General features: G+C 41.6%; 1 protein-coding gene across 1 annotated transcript; it reads left to right on the forward strand.

The window, feature by feature from the left end:
* The first annotated feature begins 6,494 nt into the window (after positions 1-6,494).
* On the forward strand, positions 6,495-10,097 carry LOC104213580 (uncharacterized). Its single transcript, XM_070169052.1, has 6 exons — positions 6,495-6,623; positions 6,719-6,867; positions 8,449-8,743; positions 9,046-9,124; positions 9,272-9,408; positions 9,918-10,097. Exons 1-6 carry the CDS (start codon positions 6,495-6,497, stop codon positions 10,095-10,097), a joined length of 969 nt encoding a protein of 322 aa, XP_070025153.1.
* Positions 10,098-10,729: the final 632 nt, after the last annotated feature.

Consider the following 10,729-nt stretch of genomic DNA (forward strand, 5'->3'; position numbering starts at 1 on the left):
TTATTCTCTAATTTATCTATTTAATTCCTTGTTTGTCAAGTGGTATTGGATTGAATAACATATCCTTAAAATTAGAATATAAGTTTAATTGTTACTCGAATTTTAGGGTAAACAACTTTAAAGCTTAGTTCGAAGTAGTTGCACAAAGGAATTGTGTGTTTTCTAACTTAGGCCCCATTAGTCCAAAAAAGAAATTGAATTTTTTTTTTGAAAAATGTGTTTGTCCATGAAATTTTGTAAGTTATTGGAAATACTTTGAAAATGAGTTTTTCAAAATTTTCAGAATTTTTTTTCCAACTCACAAAACTGCAATATTTTTTCAAGTTAAATGTATGTACAAACATAATTTCAAATTCCAAATATCATTTTTCAACTTAACTCCAAATACTACTTTTTTTACAAAATGTAACAACCCGATCGGTCGTTTTGAGAACTAGCATCTCGTTCGGTGGCTTAAGGTCTCGAGTAGCTTCATGTTATGTATTTATGACTTGCGTGTGTGGTCGAGTTCATTTTCGAATGATATAGGATTAATTTGGAAGGATGATTCTTGTCTTAGAAGTCTAAGCGGTAAGAGTTGACTGGAGTTTGACTTTTGTGTAGACGACTTCAGAATGGTGTTTGAATGATTCCAATAGATTCGTATGATGATTTTGGACTTAGGCGTATGCCCGAATTTGGATTTGGAGGTCCGTAGGTTCATTTGATGCATTTTGGCGAAAATTGGAAAATTGAAGGTTTGGAAGATTGAGAGGTTTGACTGAGAGTTGACTTTGTTAATACCGGGTTCGTATTTCGATTCCGGGGTTTTGAATAGCTCAATTATGTTATTTGGGACTTGCATGCAAAATTTAAGATTATTCCAAGTTGATTTGATATGATCCATCACAAATTATAAAAATTGAAAGTTCATAAGCTCATTAGACTTGTCTATTCGACAATAGAACATTCAGGCTACTTTTGTAAGTTCTACTTTTGCACTCATGAATGTATTAGGATTACTTCTTAACCCATTTCTAATGCTGAAAAAGCAAATTTTGCAAACTCGTTTAGGTGATGGTGAAGATGAGTTTATCGTGTGGCATAATCTGCATTTTTTCTTTTTTTCCATTCCATCGTTGTTAGTGATGGCAAAGATGGGGAGCCTTAACATATCTTGTAAAGTTGCTGTCATGTGACTAGGCGGTTACAGGTTCGAGTCGTGAAAATAACCTCTTGCAGAAATGTATTATAAGGCTAGAGATGGCAGTGGGGCGGGGCAGTGCGGAGCGTGTTTGGCTTAAACCGCAAGAATTTCGCACTGCCCCGCCCCCTGCATAGCTATTTTTGTCAGTTTTCAACCTGCCTCGCCCCGCTTGGACCCGCACCGCCCTGTCACGTTTAAGTTTCTCCTATTATTTTTTCTTTTTTCTTTTTTTCTAAAACAAACTAGTTTGACATTTTATTATTATTTTTAAATAATGAGTTTAATATTATTCAAGCAATTATATTTTTCTTTTGTCGTCTAGTAAAATTGTACATCGTCCATGAAATAAGAGAGACAAGATTCTATCAACCAATTAGTCAGTTGCTATACGCATAATATATATTATTTTCAGTTTTACGTTCATCCTTAATTAGGAATCTTTAATTAATAGAGAGAAGAAAACTTGCACATAGGTTTAGAAAGGAAGTGGAGTAGTTGTACTTTTTCGGAACCCATAAACCACCAATCAGTTGATTATCTTAAGATGGCATAATTATACAAGACAAAGGGTGGAGCCGGAGCAAAACAAATTTTAGAAATTCAAAATATCCCTTCTAACAGTTTGTAAGAATGTTTCTCGATAGAACATTGTCGAATAGTAGCCATTATATTGTTTTTAATACCAAAAATTTAATGAAAATATAAATAATTACAAGATGCAAAAATAAGAATACTTTCTTTGGACAGAAACCTAAAATTAAATTGCTAGCTGAAACAAATATAAAATAGCAGTTGAACCCGCACTCAACCCGTATCAAACCCGCAACCCGCCCCACTTTTAAAAAATTAAAGTAGTTTAATTTCGCCCTGCACCCGCATAAGAGCAAACCCACCCCGTCCTGCATCAAAGAAAACCCGCCCCGCACCCGCTTTGCCCATTGTCATCCCTAGGTAAGGCTACGTACAATAAATCATTATGGTCGGGCCGTTTTTAGGACCGCGCATATAGCGAGAGCTTAGTGCACCGGGCTGGCCTTTTTTATTCTTGTTAGTAATGACGAATGCGAACACACTTCTTGTGTCACGACCCAATTCCATTATAGGCCGTGATGGCGCCCAACATCATTGTTAGGCAAGCCAACATTGATCAAACTAGTGGTTTCCTATTTTAAATAAATTACTAAGTGTATAAAATTTCCTTGTTTGTTAAAAAAAAGATTTAGAAATTTGCAGTGTAACATAATTAAACAGAAGCAAATGAGTACAAATCGTAATCATAAAAACAAATCCAAAATCATAAGTCTACTAGTGTGTGCGCCAAGACATGGTATCACAAGTATGTGGGCATTCTAGTAGAATATACAAAAGAATACTAGCCTACTATCTGAAAGGAAATAGACAGAAAAATATAACATAAGGAAGACTCCAGCTGCTGCAGAACGGCTCGGAAGGCAGCTCACCATGAAGTCTCGAAATGGGGATCAAATTTGCGTGCCGGACTGGTAACCAGATGCACCTGCCTCAGATCGTGTACAATTAAGTACATAAGTATAGCGTGAATACATAAGTAATATGTACCTAGTAAGTATCTAGTCTAACCTTGAAGAAGTAGTGATGAGGGGTCGACTCTGACACTTACTAAGGGCCAAGAATACGATAATATGAAATTCTAATTAAGCATGATATATAGACATAACAAATGACTCAGAACAAGAAATAACTGAACAATTCTTTCACCATATTTAAGAACTCCAAATCACTTCCTTCATTTAAAATAAATGATCTCTCAAACAATGAACTAATACCAATTATGAAAGGGACTTCCAGTTCTATTATCACGCACAAATTCCGCCGACGACGTACGGCCCCATCCAACATAAATGTAAATTGTGCACTGCCGAGGATCGAACGGCCCATAGATACATATATTAACCTGCGGAGGTGAACAACCCGCTCCCATGAGAGTAGTGGAAAGAATCACCCGCTCGCGAAATATACTTGTGATGCGGTCAAATATAAATTTATCAATAAATCATAACCCTTTCTTGATTCTTTTCAAAATAAAGATAATTCAACCTGAAGATTTTCAATTCTTAAAAGTCCTCAACTTAGTTCCATTTAATAAAATTAACAAATACAATAAAATAATGGTATCCACAAAGCATAGTATAAACCTAAAGCTACCCGGACATAAAAAAGAATAGTAGCTACATACGGACTCTCGTCACTTCGTGTAATGATCCGCCTGGTCGTTTTGCTTCCTAGAACCCCTTTCCCCTAAATAATACTTTTTGTACTTGCTTTTACAGATTTATGACTTGCAGGGATGGTTGGTTCATGATTTGAAAGAGTTTGGATTGAAATCGGAACACTTGGTTCCTTAAGGTTGGCTTAAAAGGCCAAGTTTGATTTCAACCAACATTTCGAGTAAACAGCCTCAGAATTAGTATTTGACGATTCCAATATGTTCGTATGATGATTTTGAACTTGGGCGTATGTCCGGATCGGATTTTGGATGACCCGGAAGCATTTTGGCGCCTAATAGTGAAAGTTGATTCCTTAAGGATTTTGAAGTTCTTTAAATTTGGCTTGGAGCGGATTTTTGTGTTATCGAGGTCCAAACGGAATTCCAAGATCGAGACTAGTTTTTTAATATCATTTAAGACTTGCACGCAAAATTTGGTGTCAATCCGAGTAGTATAGGTGTGTTTCGTCACTTTAGAAGTAAATTGAAGAACTTGAAGTTCATAAGTTTGAATCAATTGGTTTTAGGGTGTGATTTCTTGTTTTAATGTTGTTTCCGGCGTTCCGAGGGTTCGAGCTAGTCCGTTTTATCATTACAAACTTGTGGGTGTGTTCGGGCGGGGCCCCGGGGGCCCCGAGCATCAATCGGACGAGGTTCGAGCTTAGTTGAAAATGTGGGAAGGAGCTGAAGCTCTAGGCTTCATTGGCCAGTCGCAGGTGCGAGCCCGCAGAAGCGGCTAGGCCATCGCAGATGCGGCCATGGGTGGCCAGCCCAAGAACCGCAAAAGCGGCATCTTTTCCGCAGAAGCGGTTGTCTTCCCGCAGAAGCGACCTAGGGGAATTCCACAGAAGCAGACACTTTTCCGCTGATGCGGTGGGCGTAGGTGTGGCCCAGGACCTTCATTTATTGCGGGAGTTAGCCAATTTTGGCTCATTTCCACTCGAAGGTTGGGCAATTTTGGAGCTCTTGAGAGAGGATTTTCACCAAGCTTTTAGAGGTAAGTAATTCCTACTATATGTGAGCTAAATACTTGAATTTTGGGTAGATTAACATGCAAAGATTAGTGAAAATCATGAGGTTAGAGTAAAACCTAGGGTTTTGATAAAAACAAGATTTAACCCCGAAATTCATTATGAAATGAAGTATAAATCATATATTCTTGATTCTTAGGTTATGAGTAATAATTTCTTCAAAATATTTCGGAATCTGGCACGTGGCCCAGAGTTGAATTTTAGAAACCTTGCCTTTGGGGTTAGATAATCATTTTAATAGGTAGAATATGAATTTATAAACCTATAATGATGGACTTTTACACTATTTGAATAGTTTAGGATTGTGCGGCTCCAGTTTGAGAGTTTGAACGTATTCTTGAGTTGGAAGTAGGCTCGAAACAAGGTAAGTCTCTTTTCTAACCTTGTAAGGGGGAAATTTCCCCTTAAGTGAATTTAATATATATATGATTAATTGTGGGGGCTGCGTACGCATGAAGTGATGAGAGTCTGTACATAACTACTATTCCTGTTATGTCCAGGTAGTTCTAGGCTTATACTATGCTTTGTGTGTACAATTATTTGAATATAATTGTTGATTTGCATTGATTGGGATTAAGTCGAAGATATTATAATTTCAAGTTTCCAAGTAAATATTTATTTTGATAAGAATTGAGGAAAATATTAAGCTATATTTATACTTAACCACGTCGCAAGTATATTCTACGAGCGGGGTGATTGTTTCCATTACTCTCATGAGAGCGGGCCATTCGCATCGGCAGGATAGTAAATATATATATATGGTTCAAATCATTCGACCCTCGGCGGTGCACAGTTTACTTTTATGTCGGATCGGGCCGAACGTCCTCGGTGGTATTTGTGTGTGATAATAGAACCGAAACCTTTATAATTAGTATGATTTATTACTTGAAAGTTCTTTTTTCTAAATAATAAAGGTGTCTAGTTTTATTAATTGGATGAAAGGATTTTTGAATAATTATTCTTGTTTAAGCTTGTTGTTATCTACACACCTTGTAAATTAAATATATTGAACTTCATATTATTATACTTGCTGGCCCTCGTAAGTGTCAGAGTCGACCCCTCGTCACTACTTCTGCTAGGTTTGGCGAGATACTTACTGGGTACATATTTTTATGTACTCATGCTACACTTCTGTACTTGATTGTACAGGCTTTGAGGCAGGTGCATCTGGCCATCAGTCCGGCGCATAGAGTGGACTCCTCAGCTCGAGACTTTCCGTTGAGATGCCCTTTTGAGCCGATCTGCAACAGCTTGAGTCTCTCTTTTGTCTTTATGTTCCTGTCTATCTCTTTTCCAGACAGTAGGCTAGTATGGTTTTGTATATTCTACTAGATTGCCTATACACTTGTGACACCAGGTTTTGGGACACGCATTAGTAGAATATGATGTTTTGGCTTGTCTTCGTGATTGATATTCGCATTTATCATTTCCATTTAAATATGCTTAAAGTTTTAAACTATAAATTTCTTAAATAGAAAATGGAATTCATCATGTATTAACTACGCAAATGAGAATTTATTAATCGATTAGTGTTGGCTTGCCTAACAGTGGTGTTGGATGCCATCACGGCCTAATATGGAATTTGGATCATGACAACATGATATCAGAGCACTAGGTTCACGTAGGTCTCACAAGTTATAGGCAAACCTGGTAGAGTCTTGCGGATCGGTACAGAGATATCTGTACTTATCTTCGAGAGGCTATAGGGTGTTAGGAAAATACTCTTTATTCATCTCCTATCGTGTAGTTGATGATGTACTAAATTTCCTTATTCTATTCTCTCACAAATGGTGAGGACGCGTACGACGGACGTTCTAGACCTGGGAGGAGCTTCTCCCCCGTTGCTAGAGGCCGAGGTAGAGGCCGGGGGAGGGCACCAACCCGAAGTAGGGAACGAGGGCGTCCCAGAGCTGCACTAGTTTCACCATCAGAGGATCTAGCAGGGGATCCCACTATCGAGGAGTAGGGCAAGGTGCTCGCAACAGAGCCTGCCCCGGTGAATTTTATGATAACACCGGGCTTCTAGGAGGTCATGGGCCGTATGCTGCGGTTCATGGACTCCATGACTCAGGCTGGTTTATTTCCAGCAGACCCAACTATATCTCAGGCAGGAGGGGGAGCACAGACTCCTACTGCTCAGGCTCCTGGGCATGCAGCTGCCGTATACCAGACTTCGGGTACACTACCCACGGTCGGTGCCCAGCCAGTTGCAGTAGTGGAACCTGAGCCATACTAGTTGTGGACGCCGATTTGCAGAAGTTGTTGGATAGATGGACTAGGCTACACCCTCCTATCTTCGGAGGTGAGCGTCATGAGGATGCTAAGGATTTCATTGATAGGTTCAGGGACAGACTTCACAACATGAGGATATTGGAGTCCTATGGAGTGGATTTCACAGCCTTCCAGTTAGAGGGTAGGGTCCATAGATGGTGGCAGTCTTACCTTCTCAGTAGACCGAGAGGTTCTCCCCCATGACTCGGGATTAGTTTACACGGCTTCTATTGGACTGGTATATTCTACCCACTCAGAGGGAAGAGTTATGGTGTCAGTTTGAGCAGGTTGAGCAGGATCAGATGTCGGTGACCGACTATAAGGCGAAATTCTCTGAGTTGTCTCGCCATGCACTCATGATACTTCTTACGGACTCAAAGAGAGTGTGGAGATTTGTTGCGGGGTTACACCCCGGTATTCGAGCTAGCATGGCCCGAGAGGTTGAGATGGGTACTGAGTATCAGTTAGTGGTAGAGATTTCTTGGAGGATTGAGGGTTATGGCTAGAGGGGTAGAGAGCAGTTTCAGCAGGACAAGAGGACCCAATTCTCTAGAGAGTTTAAAGGTGCCCCAGCTAGGAACGGAGGTCAGATTGGGAGGGGCCAGCCCAGCAGGCCCCTATATTTAGCACCGCTACCTCCTCGAGGTGCTCCAGTGAGGCCTTATTTTAGTGCGATGCCAGAGAGTTCTTACCGCCTACTAACTATTCAGGGTTCCTCCGATGGGTATTCTTGTCATCAGGGTTCTTCCAGTGCCTATTTGGGTGCTATGCCAGAGAGTTCATACCGCCCACCAGCCATTTAGAGTTCTTCTAGTAGGTATTCAGGCCATCAGGGTCAGGCTTCAAGACAGTAGTCTATGGCACCGCGAGGTTGTTACGAGTGTGGGGATCTGGGTCACATGAAGAGGTTTTGGCCCAAACTTCGGAGCAAGGCAGTACAGTAAGGTCATCAGCCTATGATTACAGCACCAGCTGTACGGCTACCCAAAGGTGGGGGATAGGTTGGTAGGGGCCGTCCTAGAGGTGGAGGCTAGTCAGGGAGAGTTCAGCCAGGCGGAGGCCAGCCAGTCGGCACTCCAACTAGATTCTATGCTTTTTCGGCTAGACCAGATGTAGTGGCCTCAGATGCTATGATCACAGGTATTATTTCTGTATGCGTAGGGATGCTTCAGTATTATTTCATCCAGGGTCTACATATTCATATGTGTCATCTCTATTTGCTCATTTCCTGGATATCCCTCGTGAGTCTTTGAGTACTCCTGTTTATGTGTCCACCCCTGTGGGCGATTCTGTGGTTGTGGATAGGATCTACTAGTCCTGTGTGGTTACATTCTGTTGTTACGAGACTAGAGCAGACCTTCTGTTACTGGACATGATCAACTTTGAGGTCATATTGGCATAAATTGGTTATCTCCGTATCATGCCATTCTTGATTGCCATGCCAAGACGGTTACTTTAGCGATGCCAGAGTTGCCGATATTAGTGGAAGGGTTCCTCCGTTAGTTCATCTAGTTGGGTTATCTCTTTCCTGAAGGCTCGACATCTGTTCGAGAATGGGTGTTTGGCGTATCTAACCTATGTCCGGGATACCACCGCAGAGTCTCCGATGATTGAGTCAGTGCTAGTAGTTCGGGAGTTCACCTATGTGTTTCATTCTGACCTTCCAGGCATGTCGCTGGATCGTGACATTGATTTCTGTATTAATTTGGCTCCAGGTACCCAGCCTATATCTATCCCACCGTACCATATGGCACCAAAGAGTTGAAAAAGTTGAAGGATCAGCTTGAGGAGTTGTTAGCAAAAGGATTTGTGATGCCCAGTGTATCACATATCTATCCCACCGTACCATATGGCACCAAAGAGTTGAAAAAGTTGAAGGAGCAGCTTGAGGAGTTGTTAGCAAAAGGATTTGTGATGCCCAGTGTATCACCTTGGGGTGCACCAGTGTTATTTGTGAAGAGGAAGGATGGGACTATGTGGATGTGCATTGATTACCGCCAGTTGAACAAAGTCACCATCAAGAACAAGTAGCCATTTCCTCGTATAGATGATTTGTTTGACCAGTTGCAGGGTGCTAGGGTGTTTTCTAAGATCGGCTTGAGATCGAGGTACCACCAGTTGAAGATTCGGGACTTAGATGTTCTGAAGACTGCCTTCCGTACAAGATATGGTCATTATGAGTTTCTAGTGATGTCCTTCGGCTTGACTAATGCCCCAACAACATTTATGGACTTGATGAACACAGTGTTCAGGCCTTATATTGATTCCTTTGTTATTGTCTTCATTGATGACATCTTGATTTACTCACATAGCCTGGGGAGCATGTGAAGCATTTGAGAGTGGTGCTTCAGACATTGGGAGAGCAGAAGCTATATGCTAAGTTCTCCAAGTGTGAGTTTTAGCTAGAGTGTGTGGCATTCTTGGGGCATGTTGTATCGGGAGAGGGTATTAAGGTAGATCCCAAGAAGATTAAAGCAGTTCAGAGTTGGCCACATCCCACTTTGGTGACTGAGATCAGGAGTTTCCTGGGATTAGCAGGTTACTACCATCGATTTGTGCATGACTTTTCATCCATTGCATCACTTTTGACTAGATTGACCCAGAAGGGTGCTCCTTTTCGTTGGTACGATGATTATGAGGCGAGCTTTCAGAAGCTCAAGACAGCCTTGACTACAGTACTAGTTCTAGTGTTGCCTTCCGATTCAGGGATGTATACACTATATTGCGATGCTTCACGAGTTGGCTTGGGATGCGTGTTGATGTAGGAGGGCCGAGTTATTTCATATGCTTCACATCAATTGAATATTCATGAGAAGAATTATCCTGTGCACGACCTAGAATTAGCAGCAATTGTTATGGGGTGTCATGTGAGGTTTATACTGATCATCGTAGCTTACAACATTTATTCAAGTAGGGGGATCTCAATTTGAGGTAGCATAGGTGGCTTGAGTTACTGAAAGATTATGACATCGCAATTCTTTATCATCTGGGCAAGGCAAATGTGGTCGCAGATGCCTTGAGTAGGAAGGTAGAGAGTATGGGTAGCTTGGCATACATCTCGGCGGAGGAGAGGCCACTAGCCTTGGACATCCAGTCCTTGGCTAACAGACTTGTGAGGTTAGATATTACAGAGCCCAGCTGAGTCCTTGTGTGTGTTGTCCCTCAGTCTTTATAATTGGGACAGATCAAGGCTCGGCAGTTCGATGATCCGCATTTGGTAGTTCCTAGAGAGGCGGTGCTACAGGGCAGTGCCAATGAGCTTTCTATTGGAGAGGATGGTGTTCTACGACTCCAAGGTCGCCTATGTGTTCCTACTGTCGATGGTTTGAGGGAGAGGATTCTGGATGAGGCACACAGTTCATAGTATTATATTCATCCAGGTGCTACGAAGATGTATCGTGACCTGAGGCAGCATTATTGATGGTGGCGGATGAAGAAAGACATAGTTGAGTATGTGGTTAGGTTTTTGAATTGCCAGCAGGTGAAGTATGACCACCAAAGGCTAGGTGGCCTACTTTAGCAGATGCCTATACCTGAGTGGAAGTGGGAGCGCATTACTATGGACTTCGTAGTTGGGTTGTCGTAGATATTGCGGAAGTTTGATGTAGTTTGGGTCATTATCGACTTGTTGACCAAGTCGGCACACTTCATTCTGGTTGTGACTACTTATACTTCTGAGAGGCTGGCTCTGATCTACATATGGGAGATAGTTCGGTTGCACGGTGTGCCTATTTCTATCATATCAGATAGAGGCCCTCAGTTCACTTCCCATTTCTAGAGAGCCGTACAAAGTGAGTTGGGGACCCGTGTAGAGCTCAGCACAGCATATCACCCACAGATTGGCAGGCAGTCGGAGTGGACAATTTAGATTCTAGAGGACATACTTAGAGCATAGTATGATTGACTTTGGAAGGCAGTGGGATTAGTTCTTGCCTTTGGCCGAGTTTGCTTATAACAGTTATCAGTCCAGCATCGAGATGGCTCATTTTGAGGCTT

This window comes from Nicotiana sylvestris, chromosome 3 (assembly GCF_000393655.2).
Source record: "Nicotiana sylvestris chromosome 3, ASM39365v2, whole genome shotgun sequence".
In the NCBI taxonomy this organism is placed as follows: domain Eukaryota; kingdom Viridiplantae; phylum Streptophyta; class Magnoliopsida; order Solanales; family Solanaceae; genus Nicotiana; species Nicotiana sylvestris.